Raw genomic sequence first — 18078 nt, 5'->3', positions numbered from 1 at the left:
ATCTTTAGTTCTTGGTATGGCCCTGCCTGCCCTCCAGTCATCATTAAAAGAGAAAGACGGGAACCTGAGAGCCCAACAGAGGCATCAACACGCATCACTTCTCCTCTGCTCTGAACGCTCCACTCAGCAATCCACCAGCCCCTGACGGACCTATTTACTGCACAAATAGGACTGTGTTTGGCTGCACACTATACTTCCAAATGTTCCTTTGATACCTTCTCTCCCCACCCCACCCTATCCCCTCTGTCTCTCTATGGTTCTGACCAGCTCATAAAAACAGCAAAACTGTCTGGCCAGTTTACGGCTGGGTGTAGCACTTCTGAAGGGCTCAGAGGGTTTAGAAGAGAATGCCACACTGTGCCAGGCTGATGGGACACACTCCAGCTGTAGACACACTCCAACTCCAAAACAAAGACTTACAAACTCTCCTCGCTTTGACTTGATGTTTTTGTTTCACTAAAAAAAAAAAAGGAGAATGAAAAAAGTTTCCTTCAAGCAGCTCCCCAGGCTTTTCCCTGGGGATTGGATGAAACCCTGTTGAAAAACAAAGAATAGAAACAAAAGAGGAAAAAAAAAATGCTTCTTTTGCACAATTTAAGACCCAAAAGAGATAAACTGTGAGAGTTTTGTAAACAGCGAGGAAAAGCTGATGGCTAGATATTCCAGATAAAGAGAGAAGGGAAGTGGTAGCAGGGAATGAAGCAGCGGTCTCCTGGAATGATGTTTTTTGATGAATTACAGTGCGAACCACAAGCTTAGAGTCTGGAGCTTTGCTATGAGAGACAAAGTGCACAGTCTGTTATGACAGAAACCCTGAATTTTAATCACTGTGCAGCTCTAGCCTTTGCACAACAGCACATTCACATAGACGTTTATTTATTCATGTTTTTTTTTGTTTTTTTTGCCTCCGACCTCTAACCTTCACCATGTTGTGTTTATATTCTGTACTTATCAAAATTAGCAGTTTTGCAGAAATGAAATTTGCCATGATGAGAGTCAGTTGCTGTTGCCACCTTCCGATCTAAATGATGCTAAATACTACATGAGAACAGATTTATTGAATGATGATTAGGCAACAACAGATGAGGTGTTACTACTTGTAAATTCCTAGTTCACACATGCAGTAGGAGGCTATAGTCAGGTCATTTGTCATGTTGTGACCTCTGAGTTTTCAACCAACATTTCTTTACTGGGCCACAAGGGAATGAACCACTGTCCTGCTCTTTTGAGCCTGAGACCTGTAGTTTTTCATACTTTCTCCTTATATTTCACAAGAGGCCCAGAGTTATAGCTTCAGTAAAGATTCTGTGACAAATTGTATTGTTATAAAGCGGCTATAAAAATAGAATTGAACTTCGGGCAACCTTTCTGAAATGGCCTGATAAAGGAAGGAAAGGATGCATAAAAGAGCAGAAATAATCATTTGCTTCACTGTGAACCCAACAGACCTCACACTGAGGGAGAGTTTAGCTGCTTAGCTGCTTAGCTGTTTTGAAGCCTGGTCTCCGTCTGAAGGGAAAACTTCTCAGGTCCAATCAGGGCTGTTTAAATACCTTAAGATTTTGTGGCTATAATTACATGAGGATAACACAACATAATCATCTGCAAGGATGTGGAGAACAAACCAGTTATGCTAATTTATTTCTGTTCTTTATCACCGTCCATCACATATCCCCCAATCAGTGTTAGCCATGAAGAGCCCTCAAGAAAACCCAGCTGTAAATTTAGAACAAATCAGTGATGCAGCCCATCAAATCTTTCACTTACGCTGACGAGCATCTGAGGGAACGGTCCTCGAGAATTCTCTGCCACGTTGATTGGTGGGATCACCCAGTCCCTCTTCTGCCTCCGTAGACCCTTGGAGCTGTTCAGGCCAGACCCTGAGAACATGATGAGAGGAGGTGGTGCTTGGAACACGTCCGTCTTCTCTTTTCTCTCGACGACTTTCCCCTCCTCCGTTGTGACCTTTAAGACAACAAAAGGTTCAATTTAGGAGGCTAAATTTGCTGTAACAGTAGTGATATGACGGAAGTAGAAATTCACAGGATGGAAAGAATAACATTTATTTAATTCATTTATTGAATGAGTGTTATGGCTCTTTCAGATACTGAGTGGTTAGCACTATGTAAGTCACCTGGCAATGTCAAGTGGTCTGTATTTTTAATGGCAGGCAGCAGAGCACAGCTCCACTGCTATGGCTGCTGGCTACGTATGATCCTACTAACAACCTGAACCATAAAAGTCCGCATTCTCTAATCTCATCATGCAGCCAAATGCAGAGGGCCATAGCTTGAAATAAGGAAACTGTTAGGAGGTTTATGTAATATAATACAACACTGGATAATCATACTTTTAAACTAAAACCATGTTTGATATGTTTGCTTATTGCTGGTGAAGAGGTGCATAATTTAGGGATCTCAGAGACCAGTAAAATTGGCTGCTGCATTATTTTCCATGGTGTGGTTTCCATGGTTGCAATGGCCAATGTAAAAACCTCTATCATCATCAGCTCAGGTGGCAGCGGCAAATACAAATACTGGTGGCACCGTCCCCTTGCTGTCTGAAAGTATCACTCTGAATATAAGGAGATGTGTTCTAACAATAACTGTAGTGAGGAGTGAGAGTCCGGCAGCTGTCCGGCTCCTCCGTCTCTTCCTCTTGTCACTGTGGTACATGCATGTGCAATACACATGCATGTATTTGTTTCTGAAACCTACAGTATTTCAGTCATCGCTATAATTGAAGAGAATGCATGATGTTACTATGGAAACAAAGAGCACAATGCACATCCTGTATTTTGAATGTGAAAGAACTAATGGACCCACTCAAACACAAATTCACTCTGTTATTTCTTCACTCACACGATTACTCACTTGCTGACTGACTGACTCACTTGTTCTTACAGTTTGTCTTTCTGCACCTAATTGGTGATTAGAAAGCTTGGCAACCAGAACAAGGACGACACATGTCCTCGCTCTAATACTGCTCAAACCTGTGAACTTCTACATATTCTATAGAGTACTTTACAACAATTATCAAAACAAAATGATAAACGTACATAAAGTGTGAACATATTTTAAATAAAGTTTCAGAAGAACCACGTTGAGCCTTTGTGATGCTGTTAGAAAAACCCACCCTAGTATGTGCAATGACACTGAACAAGAGAATAGGAGGTTTTCAAAAGCTACATAAATGTATGATAATTGGCCAAGACCTGAATAAAATTATATACTCAATGCTTTAATAATTTTACCATATAAGTTGGAGCTACATTGTAATAAAGAAATTAATTAAAGTGAGTAAATATAGACTAAATACAAATTACAAGTTTCCATCAAAAAACTCCTCTGTTATATTAATCTATAAAATTCTAACTCTAGTTAACTGTAATATTTCCAAAACCATTTGAAATTAGATTAAGCTTTTTGCGTGTGCACGCACGCACATTTGTGTGTGTATGTGTGTGTGTGTTTTAGTAAGTACAAATCATTCTGTGACTCAGACTGGGTTGATAAAACTCTTGAAACAAAACAGCAGAAATGAAGAAATGCTTTATAGCAGAAGTAGAACACTCCCTCAGTTCTTAAAAGCAGACAATCTACTGTCAGTGTGTCTGCAGTGTGACATATAAGCAACAAATACAATGTGCTAAATGATGTTCTTGTCTCGTTCATTTGTGCCATCATGCATCTGACCTGAGCAGGGCAGAGCTGTAAAGTGTGACCACATCGGTGTACAGTCTGTGAATTCTTTGTATGTATGTATGTATGTATGTGTGCATATATATGAAAGAGACCATAAACCTCAGACTGTGTCATTTACACCGGGTATAAAAATCCTATTAAGAGAGAGCATGTCTGAGGTTCGATTTACAGCCTCTTTCAGTAGACAGTGACAGCTGAATCACAGACACGCACTTCAATCATACAGTATTCTCCCATCACACACTCCTCTCACACACTCCCTGCAGGCAGAGAGAAATGACCACCACAAACCTGTCTTTTTGAAAGATGTTCGAATAAGGCATTTGAAAGGAGCCCATTGTCAATCTCCTCATGAACGTTAACTCATCCATGAGTCACGAGCACTATATCAAATGCTGAAACTATCAAGCATTTGCAGCACCTGACAAACGTAATGTACTCACATGAAAATACTGAAAAACTCATGAAGGTGAACTATGGAGAATCTGCTTCATTACAGATGCTTCCAGGGTGGGTAGAAACAAACAAAAGAGAGAGATTTAATTGCATACCCCAGGGCTAGTTAAGGTAGCCGAGTGCAGATAATCACATATGTGGCTTCCTACATTTTCAGTACATCACACATATTTATACTTCCCTGTCAAGGTTACATCGGGTCCACCATGTCAAGGCTTTCTTCTTAACTACCATGTTTAATGTCCCATGGGGTACAGTAGATATGCTGTATATAGTGATCTAAAGGTTATATTAAATTGACATTTTGGAGAGTTGTTCTACAGTAAGTTTACTGACATAAATCAGGGTTACAAACCATTAAAAACATGTCAGCCATTCAGTCACGAGCATCATTGCTGAAGCTATGCATCCGTTGCAATCTCTGTCTCAATCAAGCTATCCCTTGCCCGTGCTCTCCCCTGCCCTCCTCTTCCAGTGTTATTGTTTTTCTCTGTCTCTCCTCCTCGTCAGTGGATCCTGACAGCTTGTCTCAATAACAGTGATTCCTCATGCACTGGGCTGTGTTAGGCTGATGGTGCACCAGCAGGTAAAACAGCAGCACAGAAGTTCACCTACCAAACACTCCCAAGGCCCCCAGCACCTTCCCAGTTCATGTCTTTGTCATGTCTGCCTCAGGGGCAGGAATGTGGAAAATATTTTCATCTATTCATTCAACCTTTATTTATACAGGATTTAGATATAGATAAACATTGAAATGTATGAAATGCAAATAAAATCAGGCATGGGTTAATCAAACCAGTCATCAAACCATCAATAAAATTTCAACACAGCAATATTGAATTAAGGCCCTGTCAATCTTACACATCTACACATCATACTGATCTAAGTGTTACAGGTACAGGAATAGTCAGTGTAGCCCCAATTGAAATTTAAAAATCTGCCAAAGAAAGCAGATGATCAAACAACAATCCTTGCTACAGTTCATTCCCTCAGAGTGCAGCAAAAACATTTAAAGGCCTTTTTACACGGCACTGTTGTGAGCTTCAGAACTGCCAGAATGAGACTCTCCTGAGATCTAGTAAAGTAGTGAGTTTTCCCAATCTAAGCAGAAGAGATACAAACTAAGTTGTTTTCCTAGAGAGCTTTATAAAAACAGTATATAATTAACATATATAACATATAATATTCTGTATATTTACTAATATGGCAGAAGATTTACTGCTGTTAATACATACTTGAATCAATAACAGTGGAAACAGTCACCTACAGCGGTTGGGTACGTGTAGGTTGTGGAATGTAACAAAGTACATTCACTCAAGTGCTGTGCTGAAGTACAATTTTGAGGGGCTTTTATGTACCTGAGTATTTCAATTGTATTCTTTCAGAAGGAAATATTGTTCTCTGTCACTTTTATTCCAGCACATTTATTTGTGAAGTATAGTTACTAGTGCAGATCTCATATACTAAATATTTTTTTCAGGTTATAAAATATGTTGCACTGCACAGACTGAAGGGCCCAGCAGAATGAAGCAGTTAAAATAGCTCCACCTACACAAGCTACAAAATTAAAATAGTGCTTACACAGTAATGCCTCATTAATTTTAAATGCACCTGCATTTAAACTTTTACTTGCAATCGAGTAATATAGATTGTGGTATTGCTACTATTACTTCAGTAAAAGCTCTTAATACTTCTTCCATCACTGCAGGTAAAATGTGTGTAACAGGTAAAAAGGGTGGATATAAATTAATTAGATGATGAACCATGAGAGAAAAAAAAAGAACATAAAAAAAAACAAAAAACAAACAGGGACAATAAAAAAGAAAATGTGTCTGCTGTTCATGTATTTTTATTTTTATCTTTACCAGTAAAAATTTAGCAATTAAGCAAAATGATGATTACTTCTTTGCTTGTTGGCCAAGGGAGTGTGTAGCTTGTGTATTTGATTATGTGACTGGTTGTGGGTCTTAAATCAATGGGTGGACCCAGAATTGATTTATAGTTGCATGTGACTACGAGTAAGGGGTTGGCCCTGGTATGAAAAACTACATGTTTCTGCAGTTTTTAATCAAATGCTGAATGAGGGTAGCACTCAAACTGAAGAATATAGTAGGCCCTGATTTAAGTGTGCACTTTAGAAGAGAATGAGCGACAATGCAAGATAGAGTGTGACGGAAAAAAAAAAACATACAACAATTGAAATTGGAAACCACTCACCAGAGATGATACAGAAAAAATGTTTACTTTCATTACAGTAGAGAAAACAGTGCAAGCAGAGAGTGGAGAATATATGTGCATGCTCTATGTCTGTATGTGTATGCGTATGTGTTTGTGTGTGTGTGTCTGTGTGTGAGTGTGTGTGTGTGTGTGTGTGTGTGTGTGTGTGTGTATGTGAGTGTGAGCAGGTGGGTGGGTGGTGATGTCAGAGTACAAGAAAAATCTGGGCTTGTGAATTCGGAAGCATAAGAAAAAGAGGTTCAATCACCATACATTTACATATAAAGAGGCTAGTGTTTTTAATACTTCTTTCAATTTTTCATTTTACATTACTTCTGTGCGATATGTAGCCTTACTGTTCCTCCCAAACAGTTGACATTTGAGAATATAAATAAAATACAACACAGGGCCAGGCTACAGTGTTGGAAGATTGCAATGGCTTCTGGCACATATTGAAAGTTGAGGGTTCTGTACAATGCGGTCTATAAAAAGTGTTTTCTCTTTGTATCTCTCTGTTTGTTCTTGCCTGGTCAAGGTCCCTCAGAGGGTTGGCTTGTATCTGCCAGCGGAAGCAATGCTTTCAAAGCTGACTTCATTAGATGGACGCCCAGGAGGAAAGCTTTTAAGGCTGGTTTAAAGGAAATGTGTCAAGCAACCTGGCATATGGTATGTATGCGTTTGTGTGTGTGTGTGTGTGTGTGAATGTGTGGGGGTGGGTTGGGGTGTGGGTTGTGGAGTGTTGAGGGGTATGGGCGAAGGTGTCATGTTCAGTTTCATCAACCAAGTGCTACATTTCAGACATCATGTACTGTGCAGTCCCGGGCACTTTCAGTACCTAACCCAGTCCAGAAATCAGGAGAGGTGGTTACACTCACAGGTAAAGGTATGTGCACTAGTAGGAGAGAATTTGTTTGTCAAGCAGGGCAGTGGAAAGAAGCTGTAAACATCACAATGACATTTTAGCACCTTTTAAAGACTCCAAAATTAAGTTTTTAACCTTGTTAACACATCCATATGGTGTTTTTTATATAATACAAGAGATATCATGAGCGAAATATACTGTACAGTCAACGCCATGCAGTCAACGCCACCTTGGAACTGCTGTGAACCAATGACAGTCTCTTAAAAATGGATTCAGACAGCCAGGGTTTCATACATCATATACCTAAGGAACCAAACACTTTGTCAGCCACTGCCAGTTTCAAGCTAACAAACAACATAAACAAATAACTACACTTACCATTCTGTTACGTCTTCTTGACGCCAATTTTGCTGCACAACAAACTCTCCTCACCACTCAACAAACTCCTGATTCTGAGGCTGCAGTCAAAAAGTCTTTTTTACTTAGGAAGGTTCCTAACTGAGTTAGCAGCCATGATGAGATCTGGTCGAATTCTCTAAATGATAAGGAAAGGAGCTTCAATGCCTCCTATCTTATCTCCTTTAGCATAGGAAACACTGGACTTTCCTTTACGAAAGCAAAGGAGATAATGCTGTCCCACAATTCCTGTGGTGCTCATGCTCAGCCACTCCACAGGACCAATGGGCCCTGTGTAGTCAGTGGTCATTTTTGTGATGCTAGCCCCAATGATTAACAGCAGATTGTCAAACTGTACCTGACTCGTCCTAAAATAAGCCTTGAACTGACCATCATCCGGGTGAAGCTCCTGCACCAACTGGTGGTGATCTGTTAGTTCACTTCTCAACAAATCACAGTCAGGCTAAGGACAGGTGATTTGTTGGTTGCCTAGCAACAATAAAAAAACACACAGCACTGCTCTTTTTTTTTTATTGTAGGCTTCAACAAAAAAGGCAGCGCCATGGACCTCACCTCTTGCAACATGCAACAAGCGCTCTGTCTGATCTGGGCCAAAAACTGCACAGAAAAATGGAAATTTGAACTTCTGCTGATCATGTGATACAATCAAAACCTTGCAGACAGCTACACATGGCACTTGAGGTTGAACTGTTTTGTCAACGGCTGTTTCCAATTACAAGAATGAATCAGTCAACTATATGAAAAGTTACAGTTAATAAATTTAGCACACACTTCATATTAAAAGCAGCTGAAAAGTACTTTACATAAAATGCAAAAAACATTCAAAGACAGAACAGAGAAATGAAATCTTTTAGTAAAATTTAATCAAATGTGTATTATAGATTATTATGATTAATAAGGGCTAATGTCCAGGGTAAAATACAACATGCTTTCTTCAGTTACTGGTTGAGGGAAAGCAGCACATTCTCTTTTGACTACTTGGGGATCTATAACCCCTGAAACAGAGAAAAACTTATGAGCCTGAGCAGCTTGTTCTCATGCTCACGGCCCAAAAAGCACCATCACTCTACAGTTCTCCTCTTGTACTGTGTTACTAGTCTGTACAACAGACTATCTAGCAACACACATGTTGCCATACTGCATGTTCATTGTACTATGTGACAAGGTCACTGAAACATGCACATGATCCTTTGCATTCGGTCCATATTCAAGAGACCAACCTCTGCCAAGCGCAACATGCCTGTGTGCGCAAACAGGGTTTGTCAGCAGAGCGGGAGGAGACAGATGCGAGCAGGGTCTGGACAAATGTATTCTTTTTCTTCAGAGAGAGGGAGGCTTAGTGGGGTTGACTGCAGGGGATGGCTGCCCCACATCCCACCAGTGTGGTGAGGGGAGGCAGAGGTGGAGCGAGACATGTTTGGGATGCAGTGAGGGGGGTGAGGAGAAGGGTTGTCAGAAGCAGATGTGCCCCCCCTGCCTAAATAAGTCATGCTCCAGATCCTTTTATCTACACATGCTAACAGGTACTAGTGAGTTCCCCGAGGAGAGATGTAGAGAGAAAAGGATGAAGGGAAAAAAAAACAGACAAAAAGACAGAAAGATGGAGAAAGAGCTGTGCCCATCACTGCTGCAAAAGGCTTAAGTGGGCTTTTCTCTAGCCATGGTGTAAGTCTGATCAAACCCTGCAGCTCCAATTCGCTCTTTCTTATTCACACTCACACAGAAAGAGGGAAAGTACAGGAAGGTGATGAAATTGATTATAAAACAGGTTAAGCTGAGATGTCTGCGCACTTATTCAAATTATTATAAAAGATGGAGGATGAGGAGCACAAGCTAACCGGAGTCGGATATTATAATTTTTACAAGTTCACAGATTCCAGAGATTTAAAGATTGTCTTATTTCCCATAATCCCACACAAAGAGGGCACACACTTTTTGACAAGCAACCCTGCACAGATTAAACCGATATGCTCCAAACACAAGACACTTTATGCCCTAAACAAAGACACAACCACACACAGACCATAGACAAAAATGAAAATTTTACGCAAAATTAGCATAATTCACACTTGATCCGACATAATCTCTCACAAAAAGACAAATAACATTCTCGAACACACACCAGACACACACGCTTAAGCACACTAACACTATGTGAACAGGAGTCACTGAGTGTGAAATGGATGCGGCCCCCCAGCCCTGGTGCCATCAGCCTTAGCCAGCTGGCGGTGGTCCCAGTTCTTCCCCTCCATGCCACTGCTTCCCCAAAACCCTGCACGCTTTGATATCAGCCAGCCCCTGGCTACCCAGACATCTGGAAGTTATTATTCAACAGAGCACGCCACAAAGCGCCATTTCCATAATGAAACATCACATTTTGTTTCAGCGCCCTGCTCTCTGCTCCTGCTCTCACTGCATACATGTTTGTTCCAGTGCGTAGCGTGTTTCTGACCTCTGACCCTGTCTAGCTCACTCATTGTTTGCCTGTCTCTTCATGGCTCCTCATGATCTCCATATTAGTTGACTCACTGGAAAAACTAGTAGAACAGTCAGTCATTTGACCCATAACACACTGTAATTTAATACCAAAGTTCATACCATACTAACCAGTGAATCATTTGAAGCAACCTGAATTACACAAGTGTGAGAATGAAGGCAAAGCTATTTAGAGACAACATACTCCCCCTTATACCCACTCCCACTAATAGATCCTTTGTTGGCTGATGTCCCACTGCAAATTTCTATTTGTCTCTATGATTCTGTAAGTTTGTGCCATCTCTTGTTTTCTGGCCATGCACACCACAAAGAAAATTCAGCTGAAAACTAGTTATTTTCTGGATTTAAATACTCTTAAGTCTCAAAATCTAAATACTCAACCAACTAACTCTAAGTAAGTCAATCCTTCAATCATTCAAACAGACCTGGATTAGCATCAGAGAAGTTTTGTATTCATTTTATTTTCATATTTTGCTTACACCTAAATCTTAAGTTCACAGTCAGTTATGAATAACTCAGGTCTCAACTAAGGTCTCACCATTTGATGGCAGGGAAGATCAAAATGGCTTCTGAAGTACATCTAAAAGGCTGTCAAGATCTCTCCGTTTACATTTCACACATTCACCTGCAACAGTGACTGGTTTAGCATTCTGGGCTAGTGTGGGAAGCAGCCAACCATCACCATGAACCATGAGTGGTAAAGCAAATTAAGGTAATTAAGGCTTTATTAAGTTGCAGAATTTGCCTCTTAATTCTCTGCTATCACTTACTTTTGGAAAAACTAAAATTAAATTTATAGATACACTAACTACTAACATTTTTAGCCACTTGGAGTCAGCCAAAACAAGCTGTAAACACAACATTGATACAGTAATATTGGTACCTCACAGTTATTATTTACAGACCGAGCAGACACACAGGACAGAGCAACATTAGCATGCTTTTGGAGTCATGCTTCGCCCTGTGAAATTTAAGTCCAATATTCAATATTCTTTTTGCTCTCTTTTGGTCTCCTCCAACTCCTGAGGGAAATATCTGGCTCTTTAGCTGCTAAATGCTCCACTATGTTCAGCTACTGGCTGCAAACTTTGTCTGCTGGTGCTAGCCATGTAATGTACAGTGGATTTTTAAAGCTGCTGCAGCCAAAAATAACACCATGAGAGCGGTGAGACTTAAGCGTAACATTAAGTCGTGAGCCACAAAAAAGCTATAAAGGTCGCAGAGTAGGGGTTTGTGGGTTTGTGACTGCAAGCCACATTTTTCACATTTCAAATAGCCATTTGATCCATTGTCATAAATATATTGATTCTAATTGCTTTAAGTGTTAATGTTTTAAAGTTTTTTCAGTTTCAAACACAGTTTTAATCTGCAACAAAATTCTATTGGGTTTCTATGACCGCTGGCTGCTACCAAAAAAATCTAATTTACCCAACAGGACTTAGTGGATCCTTGTCAGCCATTATGTCTCATAAGTGATACGTCTGTCTCAGCTAGATTTGATCTTGTGAGGAATGTACAGGCCCACATCCTTTATGAGCTGTCGAAAATTGCACTGTGTTAATGAACACGGTCCTCTAATCATATGTGTTGTCATTATCTAATCTGATTAACACTTGTGCTGATATTGACTATCAGAACTAAACTTGCATGGTGCTGTCATCATGGGGAAGGTTGAGCTCTTGCTGCTGAGTCCTCGTCTGACCACTGACAGCTTTTACATAGATGAGGGAGAGTCGAGGACCCCTGGGGTATCCAAGGCACAGGATGTTTTCCAATAACAGCTTATGGCTGAGGGGAATCGTATTCTCCCCCTGTGGCAATGTGATTCTATCACTTTTAACTATGTGTTACTGCTACTTCTTTCTGCTCTCTCTCTCCCGCTCTCCTTCTCTCTCTCTCTCTCTCTAAAACCCCAAGGAGTTTTGACCTGATTCGTGGCTGTTACTATCACCAGACCACTGGAGAAAATATGATAGGAGGAAGAAACTCTGGAATGATAATTGGAATTTGAAGCATGATATCTGTGTGTCTGTGCTCGTGCTCAGTAAGTATATCACTCACCTCATTTTCATTTTGTTGAGGTGATGGTAGGTCAGTCAGTGACAATTGGACCACAGTCTCCCAGACATGTGTGTGTGGACCACTTGCTGTCAGTTTAAACTGGACTGGTTCATCTAGGCTGGCTCCCTCTCCCTGGGCAAAGATGGACCCATCTGTCTGCACGCTGAAGATGGGGTTACTGCTCTGGAAAACCACCGCTTTGTTGCCCATGCAGTCATCAAACTTCACTGTAGACAATGAGAAGTGAGAAGACTTTAGTATACTGTTCATTAAAGCAGCTGTTTTCAATCATAATTACATAATGAAATAGGAACAAAGTACATGATGGCATATGCTGGTCAAACTCGCAGACATGCAAACACACACATACAGTGAGAGGTATAGAGTGACTACTTATAGAGACTGTATCATAGTGTCTGGTGTAACACTGGTGCATTTCAACATTAGTCTCCATTAATTATAGGTCAAAACAACAAAAGGATAAAACTCTTGAGGGATTGTTCTCTACAGCTGTATGTGAAAAGAAAAAGCCAAATGATGGTGTGGTGTGCATTTACTGTGGAGGGGGTGAGACACATTGTTCTCAATAGAGATTGTAGCTGAATTTATTTGTAGGCAATTAACTGCTAGAATTACATAAATTTCAGGAGTAATCTGCAGACACATAACATTAAAATTGTCAGCCTCTTTTGCAGATGCAGTGCATTCATATCCATAAATGTTTAAACTGTACTGTTCTGTCTGGAAGTATTGATTTTGTTGTGGCATTTAATGGCACCATGCTTTTTTCCCCTGAGTGACAAATAGGCCTTCTATGCTTTTAGCTTTTAATGTGAAGGCAAAATCACTCTATTTCTGATATTTCTTCAGTTAACTCTGGCAGGTGGACACAGCTCTAAACCATGAAGTCATCTGCCTTCACCCCATCCTCTTCTTTATATATTTTTGTGTTTACACTGAGATGAGATGAACCGAAGACATATAAGAACAACCACAAACACCCTATGCAGTACTTATAACGTGACTTCACCGTCCTACTGTAAAATATGTTTTAGGGGAATGGCTTAAGGGAGAACTGAAAGGTTTCTTCCCTCCAAAGAGGCCAGGTTCATTGCATGTTTTGCCCATTTTCTTCAAATTACAAACTTGCTACTTCAGTGTACTTGGCCTCCTCAGTCACTGGATCAGAATCTAATAGAACACCTTTGGGATGTACTAGAATGGGAGATTGGCAGCATGAATGTGCAGCTGAGAAATCTTCAGAAATTATGTGGTGTCAACATCATGGAGCAAAATCTCAAATAAATATTTCCAACATCTTATGAAATCAATGCCATGAAGAACTGAGGCTGTTTTGAGAGCAAAGGGAGAACGTACCCAGTATGAGTATGGTGTTCCTCATAGAGTCCTTACTGAGTATATACAGTTAAGTCATTTTTATTTCAATAGCTCTATATAGTTTTTTCATTAAAAAAATATTTGTATGTGGGTTTCAAATTATGTGTATACCTCTGAATGAGTATTTCAAATTAATATGTGAATCTTCATAGATACCATGTAAATATAATATTTCTTTTAATTAATACTGACACACACAGTCAGGCCATATACAGTACCATAGAAAACAGGGCTTGATTGCTTTTACAGAAATAACAGTTTTCCACAAACAGAACATGAAATGACCCAAAACAGCTATTTGTACTAGATTCATCTATCTAATAATGTTTCTCACTATCCAGATAGCACTCCTCATTTTCCTGAGAAAAACCAACATCCTCTCTGAAAGAAATATGTCTGTATTAAGTTTCACTAATTAGGCAGAGACATTAAAGAGAGTTCATATAAAAGCCTACTGGGATATACTGTATGAGTGGGGACTGAGTGAAACTCAAGCCTAACTCTTCAGAGCATCCTTGCACTCTACACAAAAGTAATGTTTGGAGACTGTGGCTAATATGCAGCAAATGGGCTTGAAATATACAAAATGTCCTTACCCAGGTCCTTCAAAACTGAACATTAGATGCAATTGGAATGTAGGAGATGTAGCGAGGCTAAGTTACTCAAGAAACAACAGACAGAGATGTAATCAGAGAGACATCAATGCAGAAAATTATATATTATATTCTCCGGTGAGGATATTAAATATTTTTCTGTCACATGAAGAGGGCAGTGTAATGTACCACCCATACACTATTATAGTGCTAGCCTTCTGTCTTGTCAGGGCACTCCTGTGTTTGATCTCTTATTAAACTCTAAAGCAGTTCATGAGAAGATGAGAACATGAGCCATAGATAACTGTATCCCATACTCGCCTCTCATCCTCACTTCCTTCCTCCTTTATGGCACCTGCAACCTTCCCTATCTGGGATTACAATGTCTAGACAGTCTAATGTAAGAAACCATGAGCCGAAGGCTGCAACTCACTACTCTAGCTTCTCCTTCTCTCTTCCCACGTCTGAACAACAGCTGAAACAAGGCTTCTATCAGTACACAGCGAGTAAACACGGCTTCTTGTTCTGTCTCGCCCAAAATATGCCTGCGATCATGTCAGAACCCTTCTCTCTAAGACCACATGTCCAGACAGCCACTCAAAGCTCAGTCACAGGGGACAGCTCTTCAACAGCATTGTCCACTGAGTGAAGCAGGTGCAGAGGACACATGAGAAATGGATTACATCAACCAAAGAGGCAGGAAAGCCTTCTGCTGTTCATCAGATTGATTCTCGTTTTGTCTTGCTGAACATTTCTATCTCAAAAAGGCTTTCTTACTCTTTTCTGTTTGTATCATTTATTCCCTTTTTGTCTAATCTCATTTCTTCTACTATTATTTTTGCAGATTCTCACAGATTAGATTTGGAAGGTGGGGGGTGACAATAACAAACACACCAGTTGGCAAACATGTGTCTGTGCAAATAGAGTTTTGGAAGGCTGCCTGAATATATTAACAATGAGTAGAAGTCTAAAATCAAACTCAAAGCATGCTTTATTGTATTTCTAAATGCGTGTATCTGTGAAACACTTAAACACTGGGAAAAAAACTGCACAAGCAGCAGGTGGTCTGTTGCCCCTTCTCTCACTGCCCTCCAATTATTGTCTCCTGTCTCTTGGAGCTAGGCACGCAGCCAGTAGTGCAGCAGCATTGTGGTCATGGCTAGTAGAAGCCCGTAGGCTGAGGCTTCACACTGAGGGAAGAGGTAATCGAAGGGGGGTATCTTCAACCATATTAAAGAGAACATGTTCATCTGAGTTTTAGCTAACATATAAAAAAAAGGTTCATTATTTGTGGCCTTCTTACAGCAGGAAGAACAACTTTTGGATGCATGTCTTTAGTTTTCATCTCATTTTGACATTTTGTTTGCATAATTTTTAATCCCTCAGAATGACGCTATCTGCAATCTATTAACTATTCTCTACTCGCTCCCCTGTACTGTTTCTTTCTGCTAATGCTCAAAGACAAAGAGAAAGAGGGAAAGAGGGAAAGAGGGAGATGCATGGTATTATGTTAGAAGACGTGGGCACAGTGGAAACTGAGCAGACAAGTCAGTTCTCAATTCCAGACTTGGACAGTGAAGCTGACTGGCACAGGTGATGAGACAGCCGAGGGAGAGGCAGAAGCAGCAGGTCGCATTGTGGTATGAGCAATATGTCACTGAAGAATACTAAATGAATGCAAATGTTCTGTTAATGTTAACATGCATTTGTTGTTGGTAACACCAAGGCACTATATCACTAATCACCCACCCACAACTATATTTCAGATTTGTGGGAAACATTGGCTTCCTGTCTTAGATGGTGCTAAAGCACTGTCTTCCATCCAGGAAAGGAAGGCACTGACATCGCTCCAAAGAGACTGGAACATCACCATCTTGCTAACTGATAAATGAAGATGCATCGTGGTCCTAAACACAGCTGATTATCATGCCAAGGTGACCAGTCTACTCAACAACACGGCCACCTATGAGACACTGGTGAGATCCTACCAGCAGCTATGAGAGGAAAGACGTTAACTGTCCACAACAACTGAAAAAAGGACTAAGCCATTGACCCACCACTATATTACACTCTTCACATGCATCCCCACCCCGGAGGCAGTAAAGACCGTAAATGAAACGACTGCTACATGCCAGCACTTTGTCCAACAGAACCAACCTCACCCCAGACCATGCCCTGTTTGACCTCTGCCTCACTACCACCTATTTCCAAATAAAATGAGGGGGGGTTTCTATAGACAGAATCATGGCTGTGCTACGGGCTCACCATTGTCTCCAATAGTGGCTAATATATATGAAACAAGTAGAGAGCAGAGCCTTGATCTCCATCACAGGAACAGCTCCCAGCAACTGGTTTAGGTATGTGGATGACACCTGGGTCAAAATCAAAACACAGGAAGTGGAAGCCTTCACAGAGCACATCAATGCAGTGGACAGCAGCATCAACTTCAGTCAGGAGGATGTCGGAGGAAATAGTCTGGCCTTCTTGGACTGTGCTGTTCACACTGAAGATGACAGAAGCCTCAACATTGAAGTATACAGAAAGCCCACACACACAGATCAATATTTACTCTTTGATTCTCACCACCCACTGAAGCACAAGCTGGGGGTTATCAGAACCCTACACCACCGGGCTCAGAACATGCCCACAAGGACACAGGGGAAGGAGAAGGAACAAAAACACATCAGGGAAGCATTTACCCAAACTGTGTCTTTGTCAAAAACAGCAAAAAGATACAGGACAAAGAAGAAAAAAGCAACAAACGCAACAACATCTTTACGGTGCTGGAGTATCTGAAAAACTCAGGAAGATCTTTAACAGACACTAAATCCCTGTGCACTTCAAACTCAGTAACACTCTGAGGCAGACGCTTGTCCACCCTAAGGATAAAACACCCAGTCATAAGCAGAGCAATGTAATGTGCACAGTCCAATGCAGTGAAGAGTGCACAGACCGGTACATTCGGGAAACAAAACAACCACTGCGCAAGTGCATGGCACAACACAGGAGAGCCAAGTCCTCAGGTCAGGACTCAGCAGTCCGCCTACACCTAAAGGACAAGGGACACTCATTTGAGGACAGCAATGTGCATATTTTGGCCAGACAAGACTGTGGGTTTGTGAGAGGACTAAAAGAAGCCATCTTCATCAAACTGGAACAACTATCACTAAACAGAGGAGGTGGTCTACGACACTGTAAGTGCCACTTACAATGCAGTCTTGAGATCCCTCCCCAGAAATCTTAACGCCCATCCACACCATGACTAACAATATGTGACCGTAATGACTCACACGACGGCCGGGTGGGTCAGCGAATCAAATAGGACTCCAACGACTCTCAAGGTGTTAATGACTCCACAAGAAGTTAAATGCCTGGGACCTTTCTGATGTTGTCTTTTTTATAGCTCTTATAGACAATTAGTAGATTAAGTATTTTAATAATTTCTATGCAAAGATGGCAACAATTCTCTGATCCCAGTTTTGAAGTGTCAATGTTTTCTATTTTTCCTAGTATCATAGGAATTGTTGCGTTTTGGACTGTTGGTCTGTTGGAAAAAAACAAAACAGTGAAGATGTCACCATTGACTTCAGGAGCTTGTAATGAGCCCTTTTGGCTATTTGCTGAAATTTCATAGACCAGAGGATTAATTGACTAATCAAGAAAATGATCACAGATTCTACCCTAAATGCAATTAGTTTGGTATCCAATCTTATTTCTTTGTCCTTGACTTTTGAATTTGTATTTTTTCTTATTCTGACAATGCTCAGAGGCAATAATAGTGCAGGACAGGAAATAGGATCACCTTAAGCCATGATCTTTCTGCTGGTGATTTCACATGCTGCTCACCATTTGTTAATAAAAAAACTATAATACA

At 40.6% G+C, this 18078-nt stretch overlaps 1 protein-coding gene across 1 annotated transcript in view; it reads right to left on the bottom strand.

Moving 5' to 3' along the window:
* Positions 1-18078, bottom strand: part of LOC111217407 (cadherin-4-like) — a 226301-nt gene that overhangs the window by 57860 nt on the left and 150363 nt on the right. The window contains exons 4-5 of the mRNA XM_022739264.1: positions 12214-12440; positions 1768-1965 (exon numbers count right to left, since the gene is read on the bottom strand). Coding sequence (XP_022594985.1) covers positions 1768-1965; positions 12214-12440 — 425 coding nt within the window. The remainder of the gene's footprint in view (positions 1-1767; positions 1966-12213; positions 12441-18078) is intronic.

Source organism: Seriola dumerili, unplaced genomic scaffold (assembly GCF_002260705.1).
Source record: "Seriola dumerili isolate Sdu_G_001 unplaced genomic scaffold, Sdu_1.0 BDQW01000043.1, whole genome shotgun sequence".
Lineage (NCBI taxonomy): Eukaryota > Metazoa > Chordata > Actinopteri > Carangiformes > Carangidae > Seriola > Seriola dumerili.
The sequence above is the reverse complement of the archived record's forward strand: the minus strand, read 5'-3'. Positions and strand labels throughout refer to the sequence as shown.